Here is a 23,225-nt window from a genome sequence, read left to right on the forward strand (position 1 = left end):
GCTATCCGTGACTGCGTCTGACCGTCGTCCGCGTCTCGTCCCCTCCGTGTCTCTGCGCCTCAGCAGCAGGAGATGGGCGACTTCCGAGACATCAGAGGCTTCTTCACCAAGGCCGAGTGGGGCGACCTGGCCGAGTGCGAGAAGCGGCGCTACAGGAACATCAAGCAGAACCACGCCGTCATGCTGAACCTCGGTGGGTATGGCAGGCCCGAGCCTCTTCACAACTAAACTAATTGTCGTAGTAATTATACTGATGATGAGACCAGAACGTCGTAGCAGAGTGCCATGCACGGGGCGCCACGGTGGCTATGAGATGTTAACTACCTCGCCTGGTCTACAGGAGGTCGTGGGTTCGATGCTGACCCTGACGATGCCTGTCATATATCTGGAGTCTGCGTGTGTCTCTCCCCGGTGAGATGTTAACTACCTCGCCTGGTCTACTGGAGGTCGTGGGTTCGATGCCGACCCTGACGATGCCTGTCATATATCTGGAGTCTGCATGTGTCTCTCCCCCGTGAGATGTTAACTCCCTCGCCTGGTCTACAGGAGGTCGTGGGTTCGATCCCGGTCCTCTGGGTTGTCGCTCCACAATGTAGAATCAACATCACGCGTTTAACGTATTTGGCTGCTGCTGTAAATGTCCACGTGGTGAGCCACTTGGTTGAGCTGTCATTTGTGGCAGCCAGGTGGCTTCTGAAGAAGAAGCCGATAGCTCAGTGGACTTCACTTGGTGAAGTAAAAATAGATTTAGTTTAATGATTTGTTTACCTTTCCTCTACTTTGCACTGCTATCGTGTTTGTGTATTGTGTCGTTGTTGTAACTTTCCTGGCTCCGTGCCCCCTACGGGACATCTGTGAAAAAGAGCTTCATAGCTGATCGGATTCTTAATGTTGGAGAGTAAACCCACAACATTTACAAAAATAGTTTATTTTGTGTGTGTGTGATTTGTTAACCTTTCCTCTACTTTACACGCCTATCGTGTTTACTGTATTGCTTGGTGTTGTTGTAGCAGCCAAATAATATAGATGAACGTAGTGGCGGTGGTACACCGTTACGCTGTATAAAATAATCAGCACATTTTTGGCAATAATGATTTATTTCCATCGCGATTCGAGACCCCGGATAGAAGGATATTTTGGGGTGGTGGTGGTGGTGCGTCAAAATCAGTTGTCGTGATGCCGTAGCGGCGGGAAGACAGAACGTGACACGAGCAGAACTGAACACGAAGCTTCGCAGTCTGTTGCCGTACAGCGGCGCCCAGTCTGATGACGATCGGCTGCTCCGTGCTCCGGTGGTGCCCAATCTGATGACGATCTGCTGCTCCGTGCTCCAGCGGCAAGATTTGACTCCTCGTGCCCCTAGAGACTCGGTGGGACGGTTCCTCGATACGACTTGTGGTGTCGCCACCGCACGTTCGGAATGGGGGACGCGGCTGCTGAATCTGAGTGCAACTTCTGACGGAGAGTCCTGCAGCTCACTCAAGGGGCGACAGCGACATCGTCGGGACTGTGAAAAATAAGAAGAGGTTTTACGCTTCAGGGGAATGAAACAGGCGGCGTTAAGGTGTTCAAACACCAGGTAGATGGTAGCTTTTGCAAGGAATCAAGTTACCCCATCAACCACGCGTACTTGTGGCGAACACGACAAACAAACACTCTCCGATAATACATTTCGATTTAAAGCTTTCGTGACTGCAATGATTCATCTTCTTTGGTTCTTTCGGTAAAGTCACGTAGAATGAGAATAAAATAATAAATTGATAAAATAAAATAACACAATAATATTCTCACGACGTTTCGGCCACAACACAAGCGGCCTTCATCAGGTGAAGGGAGCGAGACTGTCTGGTAGGACAGCGCTGTCAACTGACAGCGCTGCGCTGTCAACTGACAGCGCTGCGCTGTCAACTGACAGCGCTGCCGAAACGTCGTGAGAATATTATTGTGTTATTTTATTTTATCAATTTATTATTTTATTCTCATTCTACGTGACTTTACCGAAAGAACCAAAGAAGACTCTCCGATAATATTTAATCGTTGCCTTTGAAACTGATTGGCCTACCCCAGAGACAGCCTTCTTCATGGCCCAGTCTCACCAGTGTCAGACCAGAGAACAACACCAAAAGGCGACCGGTACAAGGACAATGCAGCATCGAGAGCATTGATAGCTCGGGGTGAGCAGCTACATGACGGGACCTTTTTGCGAGTATCAAAGCGTGAAAAATAAGAATCAGTTTCACCCTTTCTGGCAATAAAACAGGAGGCGTTAAGATGTCCACACACCAAATAGATTATTCCTTTTGCAAGAAATCAAAGCTACTGAATTAACCACGCGTGCTTGTGGCGAACACGACAAACACTCTCCGATAATAATTACATCGTCAGGACTGTCTTACGAGGAACCGGCGTGTCGCTATGCTGCACCGGTGTACCGCCAATACGTCCAAATAACAATGACCGACTGCCTCCTTGCGCAGGGATGAACCCGGCCCAGCCCGAGTTCATGCGTGCACGCGGCAAGCGCAGGGCAAGGGGGAATGGAGCGGAGTGCGGGCGGTCGAGCGACTCCGACGAGGAATGGACGAGGAGGAGGAAGAGGAAGGAGGTGGCGGTGCACGGAGGACAAAGAGGCAGAGGAGGCAAACGTAAAAGGGCACTTGCTCAGCGTGCAGAGACCCCCTGTAGACTCACACAGAGACCCCCTGTAGACTCACGCAGAGACCCCCTGTAGACTCACACAGAGACCCCTGTAGACTCACTCAGAGACCCCTGTAGACTCACACAGAGACCCCCTGTAGACTCACACAGAGACCCCCTGTAGACTCACTTGATGAAGCTGGTTGTAATCACCAGCAGAACATCACAGTACCATACTCGAATTGTTGTGGGTTCACTGTCCAACACACAACCGGTTAGTGCTGAACTAGTAACTAATTGGCACGTTTTGTTTACCTGACAAACCTTACGGATTGGCTTCGTCGGGTGGTGACGGGTTTAGCGACACATTTATAATTACGCGATCTAACCCAAAAAAAATCTTTATTAATAATAATATTGGTCGCGAAATCCTACATGTTAAACTGGTTGGCAATCTGCGCTATGAATTCAGCGACCCAAGTTAAATGCCCGCTCACGGCCAACACCAGTGTCGACGATCTGAACCGGACCTGGGCCTCCCCTATGTCGGCTCAGCCTCAAAATGAGTACCTGGTGCGGTGGTGTGTAGTAAACATCGCCACTGGAGAGACAAAGGCGGTCGGGCGTGGTGCTGGCCACTCACCCCTTCATGTATCGTTCTGGCCTTCATAGGTGCTCGCTAACAGCACTTGCCCCTACAGTCTGTTAAGGCTATACGGGGGATCTTTGTCTTTGCATATGTTCATGCGTGTCCGTGTGAACACACGTTTGTGCGTGTGTTCACGGGTATCCATGTGTTTACACACATGGACACGTGTGTGCGTGTGTTCACGTGTGTGCGTGTGTTCACACGTGTGTGCGTGTGTTCACGTGCGTGTGTTCACACGTGTGTGCGTGTGTTCACGTGTGTGTGTGCGTGTGTTCACACGTGTGTGCGTGTGTTCACGTGTGTGCGTGTGTTCACACGTGTGTGCGTGTGTTCACGTGCGTGTGTTCACACGTGTGTGCGTGTGCTCACGCAGGAGGAGGCAAGGGGGCTGCTTCACGCTGGGCTACCGTGGGAGAGTCGCACGTGAGGGCAGCTCCCAGCAAGCGCAAGGTCTCTGTGCACAGCGCACGGCACTCCTCTCGTTACAGCTGCTGCTGCTGTTGTTGTCTTTAGTTTGTTGTCCTTCCCACGCACCTCCCATTAGCGAGGTTGGCTATGTACGGTGCCAAAGAACTTCAACATACATACGTACTACTAAACACTACTTACTATACCAGGGACGTGCGGTCAGGGGAGGCAGGCGAGGCTAGAGCCTCACCTGTCATATACTCCAATGAAAATAGTTGTTACGAAAAGTAAAAAATAAAAATTTCCACTGCTCTGTTATAAATGTCATTTCTGTATAATCCCAATCATTACAGAGAGATAGTAACAGGCAAGCGCTTATTGCCCGCGCTCCATCCAGTTTCTGAGGGGTTGCGCAATCAGAGGGGAGGCTGAGCTCGTCGCTGCCTCACCTCTCGTCTCCCTGTATTTGCAGCGGAGCTCCGCAAATTTGGCGATTTTGACGATCAAAATTATTGGAGTCGTACAGAAATGACGTAACACAGATCAGCGGAAGAATCTTAATTTGTATTTTATTACTTTTTACTTTTCGTAGAAGAGGCTTGGCCTGCCATACCCACCGAGGTTCAGCATGACGACGGCATGGTTCTGCGTGATGTATGGAATCAGATATACAGAATCAGAATATCAGAATTAGAATATGTATTGTACTGGAGGAATCCGATGAGGTGTCAGGGTCGAGATCGAACCCGCAACCTCCTGCGTACCAGGCGAGGGAGTAAACATCTCCTAGCCACCGCGGGTCACCGCACCAACTCTGCCCCCCGCACCCCCTTCCGATCCCTCACCCCACCGCCCCCTCCGCTCAGACTAAAGCGAAAGCCCTGGAGTACGTGTGGAGCATCTTGCAGGGCGTGGAGGAGGAGCAGCAGCAGGAGGAGGAGTTCAGGGGATTTGAGCTGAGGGAGGTGCACAAGGCCAGGATGGCGATGTTCAGGCTGGAGCGCAGAGCCACCGCCTGCAAGGAGGCCCTGAGGGTGGTGCTCCAGAGGATACGTGGAGGTGCGTAGCCTGCAGCGGTGATTTCTATTCACACCGGAACTCCACGCTCCCCCTCTATTCTCACCGGAACTCCACGCTCCCCTCTATTCTCACCACAACTCCACACTCCCCTCTATTCTCACCGGAACTCCACACTCCACCTCTATTCCCACCGGAACTCCACACTCCCCTCTATTCCAGCCAGAACTCCACACTCCCCTCTATTCTCACCGGAACTCCAGACTCCACCTCTATTCTCACCGGAACTCCACACTCCGCTCTGTTCCCACCGGAACTCCACACTCCCCTCTATTCCCACCGGAACTCCACACTCCCCTCTATTCTCACCGGAACTCCACAGTCCACCTCTATTCCCACCGGAACTCCACGCTCCCCTCTCTTCTCACCGGAACTCCACACTCCCCTCTATTCTCACCGGAACTCCACACTCCCCTCTATTCTCACCGGAACTCCACACTCCCCTCTATTCTCACCGGAACTCCACACTCCACCTCTATTCCCACCGGAACTCCACGCTCCCCTCTCTTCTCACCGGAACTCCACACTCCCCTCTATTCTCACCGGAACTCCACACTCCCCTCTATTCTCACCGGAACTCCACACTCCTCTCTATTCTCACTGGAACTCCACGCTCCCCTCTATTCTCACCGGAACTCCACACTCCCCCTCTATTCTCACCGGAACTCCACGCTCCCCTCTATTCTCACCGGAACTCCACACTCCACCTCTATTCCCACCGGAACTCCACGCTCCCCTCTCTTCTCACCGGAACTCCACACTCCCCTCTATTCTCACCGGAACTCCACACTCCCCTCTATTCTCACTGGAACTCCACACTCCTCTCTATTCTCACTGGAACTCCACGCTCCCCTCTATTCTCACCGGAACTCCACACTCCCCCTCTATTCTCACCGGAACTCCACGCTCCCCTCTATTCTCACCAGAACTCCACACTCCCCTCTATTCTCACCGGAACTCCACGCTCCCCTCTATTCCCACCGGAACTCCGCAATCTTCCGCTGCTGCTGATGGAAGTCGCCACTGCTGTTGATGCTACTGCTACATGTGCCCCCGTCAGTGCTGCTGCTGGTACTGATGCAGCCTATGAACTAAACAATGTTTATTTTACCAGGGTGAGCCCCACTGAGCCGTGTAGCTGTTTTTTCAGAAGCGTCCTGGCTATCACAAATTATAGCTCAGCAAAGTGACTTGTCACCATCGTCATCACGTGGACATTTATAGCAGGCCAAATTACCCTCAACGCGTGACGTCGATTCTGAACGTCGAGGGGAAAACCGGAGGACCCGGAGAAAAATCCGCGCAACCACGGGTAGGTACAACACGCAGACTCCAAACGTACAGCGTGGGTCGTCAGGGTCGGGATCGCACCCACGACCTCCCGTAGACCACGCGAGGGAGTCAACATCTCGCCACGGAGGAGAGAGAGAGAGAGACGCGCGGGCTCCAGATGTATGGCAGGCTTCGTCAGGGTCGGGATGGAACCCACGACCTCCCGTACACCGGGAGAGGTGGTCAACATCTCGCCGCGTTTGCCCGCAGGCTCCTCCGTACCGCCGGCCTCCTCCGCCCAGGCTGCGGCGGTGTCGCTCAGCGCTCGCTCTCGCTACGGCCTGCGGCAGCGCGAGAGGAAAGTCTACACAGAGGTGGAGGAGCCCCAGGACGACGACTTCTTCTGTGAGACCCCCTGCTGCCTCTACCGCTCTCTCTCTCTCACTTTCTCACTCTCACTGTCACTCTGTTACTTTCTCACTCTCTCTCTCACTGTCAATCTCTCACTGTCACTTTCACACTCTCTCTCACTCACTGTCACTTTCTCACACTCTCACCTATTTCTATCGCTTTGTTACACTCTCACTGTCTCACACTCTCACCTATCTCTCTCGCTTTGTTACACTCTCACTGTCTCACACTCTCACCTATCTCTCTCGCTTTATTACACTCTCACTGTCTCACACTCTCACCTATGTCCCTCTATTGCTCCCGCGTTCTCACTCGATATATTCCACCTGCTCCCTCTCACTCTTTCCCCCTCGCCCTCCCTCTCGCACACTCCCTTTCTCGCACTCTCACTCACCCCTCTCTCGTTTGCTCCCTCACTCAGGGATGCAGGGAGGGAGGGGAGGGATGCAGGGAGGGTTACAGGGGATACATCTCCGATGAGCGAGCTAAATACGTTCACCATGCAGAGAGGGAGGGAGGCATCTATCTGGAGCGCTCCTCACCCTCTCACTCTCTCACAGTGCCACTGCTGCTGCTGCTGTTGCTACTGCGATTCGCCCCCCTCCTGCTGCTGCTGCTGCTGTGGCTCTCAGTCTGCGAGCTGTGCAGGGATTTCTACCTGGGGGAGTGCTCCGTGCACGGCCCGCCAGAGTTCATCGCGGACGCGGCCGTGGCCCCGGGAGTGGCCGACAGGGCCCGGCTCAGCCTGCCCCAGGGCCTCACCGTCGGCGCCTCCTCCATCGCCGGCGCCGGCCTCGGGGTGTGGAGCAACAGGAAGAAGCTGCCCAAGGGGGTGATGTTTGGGCCCTACCAGGGAGAGGTGTCTGAGGAGAACCCCGTGAGCGAGTACTGCTGGCTGGTGAGCTGCTGCTGCTGCTGCTGCTGCCACTGCTGCAGCCTCCTCCTATTCCTACATCATCATCGTCGTCGTGTGTGTGGAGAGGAGGCTCGTGAGGGAGATACAGAGAAACCCATAGCTTCACACAGTCACCCACAGACTCACACAGAAGAGACCCAGAGTCTCACACAGAAACCCAGAGACTCGCACAGAGACCCGGAGACTCGCACAGAGACCCACAGACTCACACAGAGACCCAGAGACTCGCACAGAGAGACCCACAGACTCACACAGAGACCCACAGACTCACACAGAGACCCAGAGACTCACACAGAGCCTTAGAGGCTCACACAGGGACCCACAGACTCACAGAGAGACCCACAGACTTGCACAGAGACCCACAGACTCACACAGAGACCCAGAGACTCACACAGAGCCTTAGAGGCTCACACAGGGACCCACAGACTCACAGAGAGACCCACAGACTTGCACAGAGACCCACAGACTCACACAGAGACCTAGAGACTCACACAGAGACCTAGAGACTTGGACAGAGACTCAGAGACTCACACAGGGCCCCACAGACTCACAGAGAGACCCAAAATTTCACGTCATTATGAGTTCAACTTGTAACCCACAGTAGCCGCTCGCTCGCAAGGACAGAACAACTTCGATGCGTAAGGAGGAACCACAGACTCGTGGTTCCTCCTCACGCACTCCTTACGCAAAAATAAACCACGACACCTCGCGGCTTATCTCGTCAAGAAGCATAAACCATCATCACGCAAACTCTGTTGATGCTCGCAGCAGCAGCAGCGGCGTTTGGCGACCCATCGTGCAAAGACGATGGTCAGCGCATGGCGCGGCTCTTACAGACGCACTTCTGCGGTCGTCTGGAAGGTTCTTGCTTCCAATATGAGGAAGCCACTGGGAGCTATGCACTTTTAAATCTTGTAGATTTAAAATTCATTTCTTTAGAACTGCTCTTAGTGTTTAGTTTGTTGTCCTTCCCCCCGCACCTCCGATCAGCACGGTTGGCTACGTCCGGTACGAAAGAAGTTCAAGTTACGGTCCAACTCACGTGAGTTATCTGTGGATCTGCTCGTGTGCGTGTGTGTTTCAGATTTACAAAAACAAAAAGGATCGTGAATATGTTGACGCTCAGGATGAATCTAAATCAAACTGGATGAGGTGATTCTTGTCTTAAGGACCACTGGACAGAGAGACCAGAACCACTCCACACAGAGACCAGAACCACTACAGAGACCAGAACCACCAAACAGAGACCAGAACCGCTACACACAGAGACCAGAACCACTACAGAGACCAGAACCACTACACACAGAGACCAGAACCACCACACACAGAGACCAGAACCACTACACAAAGTGACCAGAACCGCTACACACAGAGACCAGAACCACTACAGAGACCAGAACCACTACACACAGAGACCAGAACCACTACACACAGAGACCAGAACCACCACACACAGAGACCAGAACCACTACACACAGAGACCAGAACCACCACACAAAGTGACCAGAACCACTACACACAGAGACCAGAACCACTACACACAGAGACCAGAACCATGACATACAGAAACCAGAACCACCACACAGAGAGACCAGAACCACTACACATAGAGACCAGAACCACTACACACAGAGACCAGAACTACTACACACAGAGACCAGAACCACTACAGAGACCAGAACCACTACAGAGACCAGAACCACTACACAGAGAGACCAGAACCACTACACACAGAGACCAGAACCACTAGACACAGAGACCAGAACCACTACACACAGAGACCAGAACCACGACACACAGAGACCAGAACCACCACACAAAGTGACCAGAACCACTACACACAGAGACCAAAACCACTACACACAGAGACCAGAACCATGACATACAGAGACCAGAACCACCACACACAGAGACCAGAACCACTACACATAGAGACCAGAACCACTACACACAGAGACCAGAACTACTACACACAGAGACCAGAACCACTACAGAGACCAGAACCACTACACAGAGAGACCAGAACCACTACACACAGAGACCAGAACCACTAGACACAGAGACCAGAACCACTACACAGAGACCAGAACCACGACACACAGAGGCCAGAACCACTACAGAGACCAGAACCACCACACACAGAGGCAAGAACCACTGTACACAGAGACCGGAACCACTCGAGGCCAGAACCACCACACACAGAAACCAGAACCACTGCACACAGAGACCCTGGGCCTCCCCTTGGTCGACTCGGCATCAAATGAGCACCCGGTACTGAGCGTGGTTCCAGCCCCACCACCCCAACGTAGCGCCCAGTGCCGGCCATTAATAGGCGCTCGCTAACGGCCCCACCCCGCCCCCCGCGTCTGCCCCCGCAGGTTCGTCAACTGCGCGAGGAATGAGCAGGAGCAGAACCTGGTGGCCTTCCAGCACCGGGGGCAGATTTACTACCGCACGTTCCGTGCCGTGGGGCCCGGCTCTGAGCTGCTGGTCTGGTACGGCGAGGAGTTCGCCCAGGAGCTGGGCATCGCCTGCGAGGCCGAGCCCTCGCGACGCCGCAGCAGCAGCAGCGAGTTGGCTCCCAGGGCCACCGCCAGAGACCTGCAGCCCGTGCAGCCTCCACCAAGCGAGGAACACTGTGAGCACCGCTCACCAGAGACTCACCACTGCTCACCAGACTATAGCCACCACTCACCAGAGATGATAGCCACCACTCACCAGAGATGATAGCCACCGCTCACCAGAGACGATAGCCACCGCTCACCAGAGATGATAGCCACCGCTCACAAGAGATGATAGGCACCACTCACCAGATATGATAGTCACTACCCACCAGAGATGATAGCCACCACTCACCAGAGATGATAGCCACCACTCACCAGAGATGATAGCCACCACTCACCAGAGATGATAGCCACCACTCACCAGAGATGATAACCACCACTCACCAGAGATGATAGCCACCACTCACCAGAGATGATAGCCACCACTCACCAGAGATGATAGCCACCACTCACCAGAGATGATAGCCACCACTCACCAGAGATGATAGCCACCACTCACCAGAGATGATAGCCACCACTCACCAGAGATGATAGCCACCACTCACCAGAGATGATAGCCACCACTCACCAGCAATGATAGCCACCACTCACCAGAGATGATAGCTTCCGCTTACCAGAGATGATAGCCACCGCTCACCAGAGATGATAGCCACCACTCACCAGAGATGATAGCCCCCACTCACCAGCAATGATAGCCACCACTCATCAGAGATGATAGCCACCACTCACCAGAGATGATAGCCACCACTCACCAGAGATGATAGCCACCACTCACCAGAGATGATAGCCACCACTCACCAGAGACGATAGCCACCACTCACCAGAGATGATAGCCACCACTCACCAGAGATGATAGCCACCACTCACCAGAGATGATAGCCACTGCTCACCAGAGATGATAGCCACCACTCACTAAAGATGATAGCCACCACTCACCAGAGACGATAGCCACCACTCACCAGAGATGATAGCCACCACTCACCAGAGATGATAGCCACCACTCACCAGAGATGATAGCCACCGCTCACCAGAGATGGTAGCCACCACTCACCAGAGATGATAGCCATCACTCACCAGAGATGGTAGCCACCACTCACCAGAGATGGTAGCCACCACTCATCAGAGATGGTAGCCACCACTCACCAGAGATGGTAGCCACCACTCACCAGATATGATAGCCACCACTCACTAAAGATGGTAGCCACCACTCACCAGAGATGATAGCCACCACTCAGCAGAGATGATAGCCACCACTCACCAGAGATGATAGCCACCACTCAGCAGAGATGATAGCCACCACTCACCAGAGATGATAGCCACCACTCACCAGAGATAATAGCCACCACTCACCAGAGATGATAGTCACCACTCACCAGAGATGATAGTCACCACTCACCAGAAATGATAGCCACCACTCACCAGAGATGATAGTCACCACTCACCAGATATGATAGTGACCACTCACCAGAGATGATACCCACCGCTCACCAGAGATGATAGCCACCACTCACTGGAGATGATAGCCACCGCTCACTAGAGATGATAGCCACCGGTCACCAGAGACGATAGTCACCACTCACCAGAGATGATAGTCACCACTCACCAGAGATGATAGCCACCACTCACCAGAGACGATAGCCACCGCTCACCAGAGATGATAGCCACCACTCACCAGAGATGATAGCCACCACTCACCAGAGATGATAGCCACCATTCACCAGAGATGATAGCCACCACTCACCAGAGATGATATGCCACCACTCACCAGAGATGATAGCCACCACTCACCAGAGATGATAGCCACCACTCACCAGAGATGATAGCCACCACTCACCAAAGATGACAGCCACCGCTCAACAGAGATGTTAGCCACCACTCACCAGAGATGATAGCCACCACTCACCAGAGATGTTAGCCACCGTTCACCGAAGATGATAGCTACCACTCACCAGAGATGATAGCCACCACTCACCAGAGACGATAGCCACCACTCACCAGAGATTATATCCAGCACTCACCAGAGATGATAACCACCACTCACCAGAGATGATATCCACCGCTCACCAGAGATGGTAGCCACTGCTCACCAGAGATGATAAGCACCACACACACTGCTAAGGTGCAAGTTCGTAACAGGTGTGGTGTGTAGTAGTCGTAAACATCGCCACTGGGGAGACAAAGGCGGCCACGTGTGGTGCTGGCCACCCTCCCACTCGTGTGCTGTTCTGGCCTTCATAGATGCCCGATAACAGCACTTGCCCCAAAAGTGTATACAGGCTAGACGGGGGTTCTTTGTCTTTGTGTGTATATATAATGGGGCCCACTGCACTACGAACCCGGCCACCTGAGTTCGATTCCCACTCACGGCCAACGTCAGTGGTTAATATTTAGGCCTCCCCTAGGTTGACTCAGCCTCAAATGAGTACCTAGCTTAAACGTGGAAACATCACCACTGGAGAGACAAAGGCGGCCGGGCCTGGTGTTGGCCACCTACTCAATCGTGTGCCATGCCGGCCTTCATAGGTACTCACAAACAGCACTTGCCCAACTGATATGGCTGTTGGGGACCTTTACCTTTGTATATACACACACGTGTTCAAGAGTGTTCATGTCTAGCTGTTGGTGTGTGCGCGCGTGTCTTGTGCCTCTGGGATGACGCAGGTGGAGTGGGTGTGGAGGTCACAAGGCTGCCGTGTCCTGCCTGCAACCGTCAGTTCATCTGCCGCTCTAGTCTAGAGCATCACGTGCAGAGGAGACACCCCACTAAGACCAGTAACAAAACTCATCAGTGTGACCAATGTCCATTCAGCACAAACTACAATAATTGCTTGAAGATACACCAGAGAACACACACGGGAGAGAAACCGTTCAAGTGCACCGTGTGTGAGAAGGCGTTTGCACGGCTATCACACCTTCACAGGCACCAGAGAACACACACGGGAGAGAAGCCGTTCAAGTGCACCGTGTGTGAAAAGGCGTTTGCACGGCTATCAGCTCTTCACAGGCACCAGAGAACACACACGGGAGAGAAGCCGTTCAAGTGCACCGTGTGTGAGAAGGCGTTTGCACAACTACCAGATCTTCACAGGCACCAGAGAACACACACGGGAGAGAAGCCGTTCAAGTGCACCGTGTGTGAGAAGGCGTTTGCACAACTACCAGATCTTCACAGGCACCAGAGAACACACACGGGAGAGAAGCCGTTCAAGTGCACCATGTGTGAGAAGGCGTTTGCAGACCTATCCAGTCTTCACAGCCATCAGAGAACACACACGGGAGAGAAGCCGTTCAAGTGCACCGTGTGTGAGAAGGCGTTTGCATGGCTATCAGCTCTTCACAGCCACCAGAGAACACACACGGGAGAGAAGCCGTTCAAGTGCACCGTGTGTGAGAAGGCGTTTGCATGGCTATCAGCTCTTCACAGCCACCAGAGAACACACACGGGAGAGAAGCCGTTCACGTGCACCGTGTGTGAGAAGGCGTTTGCACGGCTATCAACTCTTCACAGCCACCAGAGAACACACACGGGAGAGAAGCCGTTCAAGTGCACCGTGTGTGAGAAGGCGTTTGAACGGCCATCAACACTTCACAGGCACCAGAGAACACACACCGGCCAGAATGCATTTTCTCATCCACGTGAAAACAGAAAAGTCAGCCATCCTGAGCACAAAGCGTACAGCGCCGAGCTGTGAATTAGTTTCAAACAACAGGCCACGTGATTAGCCGAGGCTGTGCCACTCTTGAAACTGATTTTGAACGTGAACACGGAAACCTACGGAATCCTCCTACACCTGCCTCACACCCTGTGGGGGGCGGGAGATTAAACCGGTCCCAACCACTGCACGTCCCCACCCCACCCCCACCACCTGGGGGTCCCTGTGTGTGTGAGTGTGCAGAGTCCCCCGTGCAGAGCTGCACTGTTGTTACCCTAGAGGGGGGCACCGCAGGGCGATCCACCTACAGATACCCCAGTCTGCACGTCTCCCGCCGGTCTCCGTGAGCACCGCGTGCCGTCTCGTAGCCCTGCCCCGTGCGACGTACGTACAGTGTGTGCAGTACGTACAGTGTGTGCAGCGTGCGCAGTGCGTGCAGCGGTGAACGGTGAAACCCACCCCGTGACCGGTGACACCCCGTGACCGGTCACAAGCACCCCGTGAACGGTGACACCCACCCCGTGAACGGCGACGCCCACCCCGTGAACGGCGACGCCCACCGCGTGAACGGTGACACCCACCCTGTGAACAGCGACGCCCACCCAATGAACCGTGACACCCACCCTGCAACTCTGCGGATGTCTCGGACGTGGGAAAGTGTTGAGAGATTCTCTGCGTCGTCCCGGTTGCTCGCGTGTCGTCGCACGGTGGTGGCGCGCGTTGACTCTTACACGGTTAAGAAAGTTGAGCGTTAGTTTGTGATTCTGTATAAAATTATATACTTACTTAAACTAACAAACATTATCTTGGGATTTTACTAAGTAAGGTCCAACAGAATATGTAGAGGCTCTTTTATCAGACGCGACCACCTGGCCATCACAAATGAAAGCTCAGCGAAGTGGCTCATCATTGTGTGGACATTGATAGCGGCCAGATACTCTGATTGCGTGATCTCGATTATAAATGTCGAGGGGAAAAACCGGAGGACCTGGAGAAAAATCCACACGACCACGGGGAGAGAGAGAGAGACACGCGCAAACTCAAAATATACAGCAGGCGTCAGGGTCGGAATCGAACCAACGATCTCCTGTATACCAGGAGAGGTGGTTAACATCTCAACATGCGTTCAGAGTATTTGGCTGCTGTAAATGTCACGTGACAAGCCACTTCGGTGGGCTGCCGTCATTTGTGATAGGCGGGTCGCTACCACACAGCTCAGTGGGGGCCTTACCTGGAAAAGTAAAGTGAAGTAAAAAAACAAAAACCTGCTGTTGAGAATGACCTCACCGGACCGGTGGAGGCAGTGCTGACGTCTTGGTCCCAGTTGGCAGCGCCGGCGTCTCGTTGGTTGTGAAGGCAGCCCAGCTCACACAGCCCGTGCCGGTGTCTCCAGGAGGTCCCAGCGACTTGCCCTGTGTCAGTGTCTCCAGGAGGTCCCAGCGACTTGCTCTGTGTCAGTGTCTCCAGGAGGTGGGAGCGACTTGCTCTGTGGCGACACTTTGCCGTGACAGAGGTTTGTTCTTTGTTGTTGTTGTGTTAGAGATCTCGTAAACATAAACATTGTGTCGTTAACCCACCGTCACCCACCACCATCGCCTGACACGGCCAATCAGTCAGGGTTTGTCACGTAAACGAAACGTGCCAATTGGTTACCAACTTCAGCACACACGGCGCTTGTGTGTCGGGGAGAGTGAACCCACCACAGCGTTTACAATTCGAGTACCGGTGACGTTTCGCCGGCGATTAAATAACAACGGCGACCGGCTTCATCGGGCGACGTGCCAGGATTGTGATCCAACGCCATCTAACCCGGCGGCAACGACGACAAAAACCTTCGTCGCAGATACCGCCGGTCGCGAGAGACCGCGTGTGGCGCTTTGTGTTGCCGTCGCGTTGCCGCGAATCGTCGAAGCGCGTTCACGGTCCGTCGTTCTCCTGCAACGCGGCGGTGGTTGTTGCGTTCCTGAAGAACAACCGCGTTGTGGAGAAATAATATAAACTATAGGGGGGGTGGGGGGTGAAGCGTGGTCCGCGATAACACGCGAGATGATGGGCAAGACAGAGGCGGGACTAAGACCGAGGCGCGTGGGTAGCGTCTAGAAGCATCCAGCAGCATCCCAACGCCTCCTCCTCGTTGCGACGCCGCTACACCGAGGGCAGCCGCACGTAGAACCGCTTACTCCTACTCGCGTTGAGACGTAGTTCCGTTCGCTCGGTCGCGTCGCATCCAATCCGCGTCCACGTTACAGATGGCGTCTGTCCCCCTGCGATACATTCACGGCGTTGTGTCGTCCAGTTGGCGTCGTTAGAACTAACACGCAGCGTTGTAGCGGAACCAGACTGTACCCGTTGTCTCCTGCTGTTCAACGCAGAGGCCGCATTGACCATTACAATAGTCGCCGTAGCCATTGCGAGCCCCAAGTTGTTGTTGGCTCCCGGCTCTTAAACTCGCGTTTTTCTGGATTTTCTTGTTGTTATTCTGTCTCTCGCTGTTCAAATAAACCAACCGTTAAAATTATAGACTGATCATTTCTTTTGTCAGTGGGCAAACGTACAAAATCAGCAGGGGATCAAATGCTTTTTCCCCCTCACTGTCATCTGTAATCGTTACACACAGCACCACCTGGTCACAACTGCTCGCCGCTGATCCTAACAACACCGATCCTAGTCGTCATCCCTGCACGTCAAGGATGGTAAAACTATGACCCAACAAACTTACACATCACACTGTCCTACAGATTTCAATTCACACGCCCCTACAGACTTCAATTCACATGCCCCCACAGACTTCAATTCACACGCCCCTACAGAGTTGTGTTGGTCACGTGCCTACCTTTCCTATACTCTGCACTCCCATGGTGTTTATTGTATTGTGTTTGTTGTTGTGGCGTTCTGACCCCGTGCACCTACTGTGGACGTCTGTGGATAATAAAGAGCTTCACAGCTCATCGGATTCCTCCAGAATAAAAAAAAATAACTTAAAAACTCTGATGACGTCACTGCGTGGTGACGTCACGCGTCTCGCCCCCCCCCACTCCCCCGTTACCCCCCACCCCTCCCACCCCCGTTACCCCCCCCACTCCCCCCCACCACCAACCACCGCCATTGGCCACTCAGTGACGGTGACGTCCCCACGGCGCCTGTGCCAGGCTGGGTGCACTTCGAGGCTGCCGCGTGAAGTGAGGTGGTGACGTCACGCGAGCGTTGTGTTTAACGATTACAGTGGCACGCGGCCTGCACTACGTGAGGGTTACTTTGACACAACGTTACCTCTATCTGAGGTAAAGTTACCTCTACCTGAGGTAAAGTTACCTCTATCTGAGGTAAAGTTACCTCTACCTGAGGTAAAGTTACCTCACCTGAGGTAAAGTTACCTCTATCTGAGGTAAAGTTACCTCTACTTGAGGTAAAGTTACCTCTATCTGAGGTAATGTTACCTCACCTGAGGTAATGTTACCTCTATATGAGGTAAAGTTACCTCCATCTGAGGTAACGTTACCTCTACCTGAGGTAATGTTACCTCTATATGAGGTAATGTTACCTCTACCTGAGGTAAAGTTACCTCTATCTGAGGTAAAGTTACCTCTACCTGAGGTAAAGTTACCTCTATCTGAGGTAAAGTTACCTCACCTGAGGTAAAGTTACCTCTACCTGAGGTAAAGTTACCTCTATCTGAGGTAAAGTTACCTCTACCTGAGGTAAAGTTACCTCTACCTGGGGTAATGTTACCTCTATCTGAGGTAATGTTACCTCCACCTGAGGTAAAGTTACCTCTACCTGAGGTAAAGTTACCTCTATCTGAGGTAAAGTTACCTCTACCTGAGGTAAAGTTACCTCTACCTGAGGTAAAGTTACCACTATCTGAGGTAAAGTTACCTCTACCTGAGGTAAAGTTACCTCTACCTGAGGTAAAGTTACTTCTACCTGAGGTAAAGTTACCTCACCTGAGGTAAAGTTACCTCGCCTGAGGTAAGATTACCTCTACTTAACGTGATATTACATCACAAGGGGCACAGCAAAATGACTGGTTCTTTCGGTAAAGTCACCACGTAGAAGGTAAACAATAAAATAATAAAAATATAAAACAATAAAATTCACACCTGATGATGATTGCTTGTGTTGCAGTCGAAACGTCGTGAGAATTTTATTGTTTTTATATTTTTATTATTTTATTGTTTCCCTTCTACGTGGTGATGACTTTACCGAAAGAACCAAGAATATGAATCCCTGCAGTCACGAAAGCTTTAAACCAAAGAGTATGAATCCTTGTAAAAGGTTTAAGTTTGGTGTTTTAACATCTTAACGCAGCTGTTTTGTTGCCAGAAAAAAGGGGAAAACCTGTTCTCATATTTTGGTCCTGGCAAAGGAGGTCACCATGAAATTAATTAATCGATTGAGATTTTGTTTTTGTCGTTGGAGGTTTTTATTCAGATTGAGGATCCATAATTAGAGGGGTTTTTTTTCTGGCGTTGCGTCGCGTCAATATAAATGTTGTGTCGTTAAAAGCGACACCACCCGACACAGCCAATTAGTAAGAGGGTTTGTCACGTGAACAGAACGTGCCAACTCGTGATTTAGTACAGCACTAGTGTATAGTGTAGTGTGTAGTGTATAGTGTAGTGTATAGTAGTGTATAGTGTAGTGTGTAGTGTATAGTGTTGTGTATAGTAGTGTATAGTGTAGTGTATAGTGTAGTGTATAGTAGTGCAGTTTATAGTGTAGTGTATAGTGTAGTGTATAGTATAGTATACAGTAGTGTAGTGTATAATGTAGTTTATAGTAGTGTAATGTATAGTAGTGTATAGTGTATAGTAGTGTAGTGTATAGTGTAGTGTATAGTAGTGTAGTGTATAGTGTAGTGTATAGTGTAGTGTATAGTAGTGTAGTGTATAGTGTAGTGTAGTGTATAGTGTAGTGTATAGTAGTGTAGTGTGTAGTGTATAGTAGTGTATAGTGTAGTGTATAGTGTAGTGTATAGTGTCGTGTATAGTGTAGTGTATAGTGTAGTGTATAGTGTAGTGTATAGTAGTGTAGTGTATAGTAGTGTAGTAGTGTATAGTGTAGTGTATAGTGTAGTGTATAGTAGTGTATAGTGTAGTGTATAGTAGTATAGTGTATAGTAGTGTATAGTGTAGTGTATAGTGTAGTGTATAGTGTAGCACTACACCGGTTGTGTGTTGGAGAGCAAATCCACAACATTTATAAATCTGAGTAAGACGTTTCGCCAGTAATCACAACCAGCATCATCAGGCGGACAGCCAGATTGTGCCCCTTACTGAATATCTGTGACACAAAGAGCTTTATAGCTTATCGGATACCCCCTACACCATAAAGATTCAGATTTATTTTTAAAAAATCTGATTACGTCATTGCGTAGTGACGTCACCCGTATCGCATCTCCCCTCTCGGAGTCTGTTGGGATCAAAGCGCGATGACGTCATACGTCTCCCTCACCCCCCGCAACCCCCACCCCCCACTCCTCTCGACCCCCACTCCCTAAACTCCCCCACCCCTCCTCACCTTCACCCCCACCCCCACTCCATTCCCCACCCCCACTCCCCCCCCAACCCCCACTCCCCCAACTCCCTAAACTCCTCCCACTCCCCCACCCCCACCCCCCACTCCCCCATTCGAATTTTCCCGCGCCGAACCAAGGAAGGGAGAAGCCGCGTCAATGGCGTCAGCTCCCACAGAGGCAAGGACGTTACATTACACGGGGATTACATTACACGGGGATTACATTACACGAGGATTACATTACACGGGGATTACATTACACGGGGATTACATCGCACGGGGATTGCATTACCACGGAGATTGCATTACCACGGGGATTACATTACACGGGGATTACATTACACGGGGATTACATTCGGGTAACATTACACGGAGATTACATTCACAATACATTATACGGGGATTACAAGTTACATCACCTGAGGTAATGTTACCTTATATGAAGGATTACATTTTGATTACATTACACGGTGATTATTAGAAGGGTTACATTACACGGGGGTTACATTGCAGTCCGTATTTTAAATCGTGTAAGATTTAGGCTACGAGACGACTTCACGTTACGATTACAGCTCCACATCTAGTACAGTGTTGACACGAGCGACTAACTGTACAATATTTACTTTGCACTGAATGAGAATGTCGCGGTGAAGATTACCTTATAATATAACGTGATTTTATTCGGATTGCATCACGTTCTGATTACCTTACCCTCAGTGAGGTAATGTTACCTCACCTGAGGTAAAGTTATCTCACCTGAGGTAAAGTTACCTCTACCTAACGTAATGTTACCTCACTTGAGGTAAAGTTACCTCACCTGAGGTAAAGTTATCTCACCTGAGGTAAATTGAACTAACGTGGGGTAATGTTACCTCTACCTGAGGTAAAGTTACTTCACCTCAGGAAAAGTTACCTCAACTGAAGTAATTTAACTTCACCTACGGTAATGTTACCTCGCATGAGGTAAAGTTACCTCATTTGAGATACTGTTACTTTACCTGAGGTAAATTTACCTCGCCTAAGGTAAAGTTACCTCATCTGAGGTAAAGTTATCTCACCTGAGGTAAAGTTACCTCTACTTAACGTTATATTACATCACTTGAGGTAAAGCTACTTCACCTGAGGTAATGTTTCCTCTACCTGAAGTAAAGTTATCTCATCTGAGGTAAATTTACCTCGCCTAAGGTAAAGTTATCTCAACTGAGATAAAGTTTCCTCTACCTGAGGTAATGTTACCTCACCTGAGGTAAAGTTACCTCATCTGAGGTAAATTTACCTCGCCTAAGGTAAAGTTATCTCAACTGAGATAAAGTTACCTCTCCTGAGGTAACGTTACCTCACCTGAGGTAAAGTTACCTCTACCTAACGTAATGTTACCTCACTTGAGGTAAAGTTATCTCATTTGAGGTAAAGTTACCTCACCTGAGGTAAAGTTATCTCACCTGAGGTAAATTTAACTAACGTGGGGTAATGTTACCTCTACCTGAGGTAAAGTTACTTCACCTCAAGAAAAGTTACCTCACCTGAAGTAATTTTACTTCACCAAAGGTAATGTTACCTCGCATGAGGTAAAGTTATCTCTCTTGAGATGTTACTTCACCTGAGGTAATTTTACCTCTGCCTGAGGTAAAGTTACCTGGCCTGAGGTAAAGTTACCTCACCTGAGATAACGTTACCTCTACCTAACGTAATGTTACCTCACTTGAGGTAAAGTAATCTCATTTGTGGTAAAGTTACCTCACTTGAGGTAAAGTAATCTCATTTGTGGTAAAGTTACCTCACCTGAGGTAAAGTTACCTCACCTGAGGTAAAGTTACCTCTACCTAACGTAATGTTACCTCACTTGAGGTAAAGTAATCTCATTTGTGGTAAAGTTACCTCACCTGAGGTAAAGTTAGCTCACATGAGGTAAAGTTAGCTCACATGAGGTAAAGTTAGCTCACATGAGGTAAAGTTACCGCATCTGAGGTAAATTTAACTAACGTGGGGTAAAGTTACCTCTATCTGGAGCTAGTACGTCATGGTAGAGGTGGGGAGTCCTCACACTTTACCACAAAGACAAAGATCCCCCGTGTAGCCTCTAACAGGCTGTTAGTGAGCAGCACCCATTAAGGCTACCGGCACTGTGGCACACGAGGGGGTGGGTGGCCAGCACCACGCCCGGCCGCCTTTGTCTCCCCAGTGGCGATGTTCACACACCGCTACACCGGGTGCTCATTTGAGGCCGAGTCGACCTAGGGGACGAGGTCCCAGGACCGGTTCAGATGATCGTCACCGCTGTTGGTGGTGGCCGTGAGCGGGAATGGAACTCGGGTCTCTGCCGGCTTCGTAGCGCAGCGCTCGGCCAACACCGGCGACGATCTTCTAACCCGGTCCTGGGCTTCGTCCCCTAGGTCGACTCAGCCTCAAATGAGCACCCGGTGTAGCGAGTGTGAAGTAGTGAACATCGCCACTGGGGAGACAAAGGCGGCCGGGCGTGGTGCTGGCCACCCACCCCCTCGCGCGTCGTTCCGGCCTTCATAGGCGCTGCTCGCTAACAGCGCTTGCCCAGACAGTCTGTTAAGGCCACACGGGGGATCTTTGTCTCGTATCCCTGTGACTCGCTATCCGTGTGACTCCTTCTCCGTGACTCGCTATCCGTGTGACTCCATCTCCGTGACTCGCTATCCGTGTGACTCCGTCTCCGTGACTGCTTCTCCGTGACTGCGTCTGACCGTCGTCCGCGTCTCGTCCCCTCCGTGTCTCTGCGCCTCAGCAGCAGGAGATGGGCGACTTCCGAGACATCAGAGGCTTCTTCACCAAGGCCGAGTGGAGCGACCTGGCCGAGTGCGAGAAGCGGCGCTACAGGAACATCAAGCAGAACCACGCCGTCATGCTGAACCTCGGTGGGTACGGCAGGCCCGAGCCTCTTCACAAATAAACTAATTGTCGTAGTGATTATAATGATAATGAGACCAGAACGTCGTAGCAGAGTGCCATGCACGGGGCGCCACGGTGGCTATGAGATGTTAACTACCTCGCCTGGTCTACAGGAGGTCGTGGGTTCGATGCCGACCCTGACGATGCCTGTCACATATCTGGAGTCTGCGTGTGTCTCTCCCCCGTGAAATGTTAACTACCTCGCCTGGTATACAGGAGGTCGTGGGTTCGATGCCTGTCCTCTGGGTTGTCGCTCCACAATGTAGAATCAACATCACGCGTTTAACGTATTTGGCTGCTGCTGTAAATGTCCACGTGGTGAGCCACTTGGTTGAGCTGTCATTTGTGGCAGCCAGGTGGCTTCTGAAGAAGAAGCCGATAGCTCAGTGGACTTCACTTGGTGAAGTAAAAATAGATTTAGTTTGTGTATTGTGTCGTTGTTGTAACTTTCCTGGCCCCGTGCCCCCTATGGGACATCTGTGAAAAAGAGCTTCATAGCTCATCGGATTCCTAATGTTGGAGAGTAAACCCACAACATTTACAAAAATAGTTTATTTTGTGTGTGTGTGTGATTTGTTTACCTTTCCTATACTTTGCACTCCTATCGTGTTTACTGTATTGCTTGGTGTTGTTGTAGCAGCCACATTATATAGATGAACGTAGTGGCGGTGGTACACCGTTATGCTGTGTAAAATAATCAGCACATTTTTGGCAATAATTACGTTTTTTTCCTCGCGATTCGAGACACCGGACAGAAGGATATTTCGGGTTGGTGGTGGTAGTGGTGGTGGTGCGTCAAAATCAGTTGTCGTGATGCCGTAGTGGCAGGAAGACGGAATGTGACACGAGCAGAATTGAACACGAAGCTTCGCAGTCTGTTGACGTACAGCGGCGCCCAGTCTGATGACGATCTGCTGCTCCGTGCTCCAGTCGTGCCCAGTGTGATGACGATCTGCTGCTCTGTGCTCCAGCGGCTGCTCCGTGCTCCAGCGGCAAGATTTGACTCCTCGTGCCCCTAGAGACTCGGTGGGACGGTTCCTCGATACGACTCGTGGTGTCGCCACCGCACGTTCGGAATGGGGGACGCGGCTGCTGAATCTGAGTGCAACTTCTGACGGAGAGTCCTGCAGCTCACTCAAGGGGCGACAGCGACGCCGTCGGGACTGTGAAAAATAAGAATAGGTTTTACGCTTTAGGGGAAT

The 23,225-nt window shown here is 51.3% G+C and overlaps 1 protein-coding gene across 1 annotated transcript; it reads left to right on the plus strand.

Annotated features, from left to right (window-relative positions):
* LOC142908364 (uncharacterized) lies at nucleotides 1-16,107 on the plus strand. Its single transcript, XM_076058934.1, has 9 exons — nucleotides 1-193; nucleotides 2,478-2,645; nucleotides 3,660-3,736; nucleotides 4,561-4,753; nucleotides 6,314-6,448; nucleotides 7,087-7,348; nucleotides 8,418-8,522; nucleotides 9,749-10,085; nucleotides 12,538-16,107. The coding sequence occupies exons 1-9, from the start codon at nucleotides 73-75 to the stop codon at nucleotides 13,624-13,626; spliced, it is 2,487 nt and encodes an 828-aa protein (XP_075915049.1). The 5' UTR covers nucleotides 1-72; the 3' UTR covers nucleotides 13,627-16,107.
* The last annotated feature ends 7,118 nt before the right edge of the window (nucleotides 16,108-23,225 follow it).

This window comes from Petromyzon marinus, assembly GCF_048934315.1.
Source record: "Petromyzon marinus isolate PM22_M1 ecotype Great Lakes invasive population chromosome 80 unlocalized genomic scaffold, UKy_Petmar_22M1.pri1.0 chr80_unloc.3, whole genome shotgun sequence".
In the NCBI taxonomy this organism is placed as follows: Eukaryota; Metazoa; Chordata; class Hyperoartia; order Petromyzontiformes; family Petromyzontidae; genus Petromyzon; species Petromyzon marinus.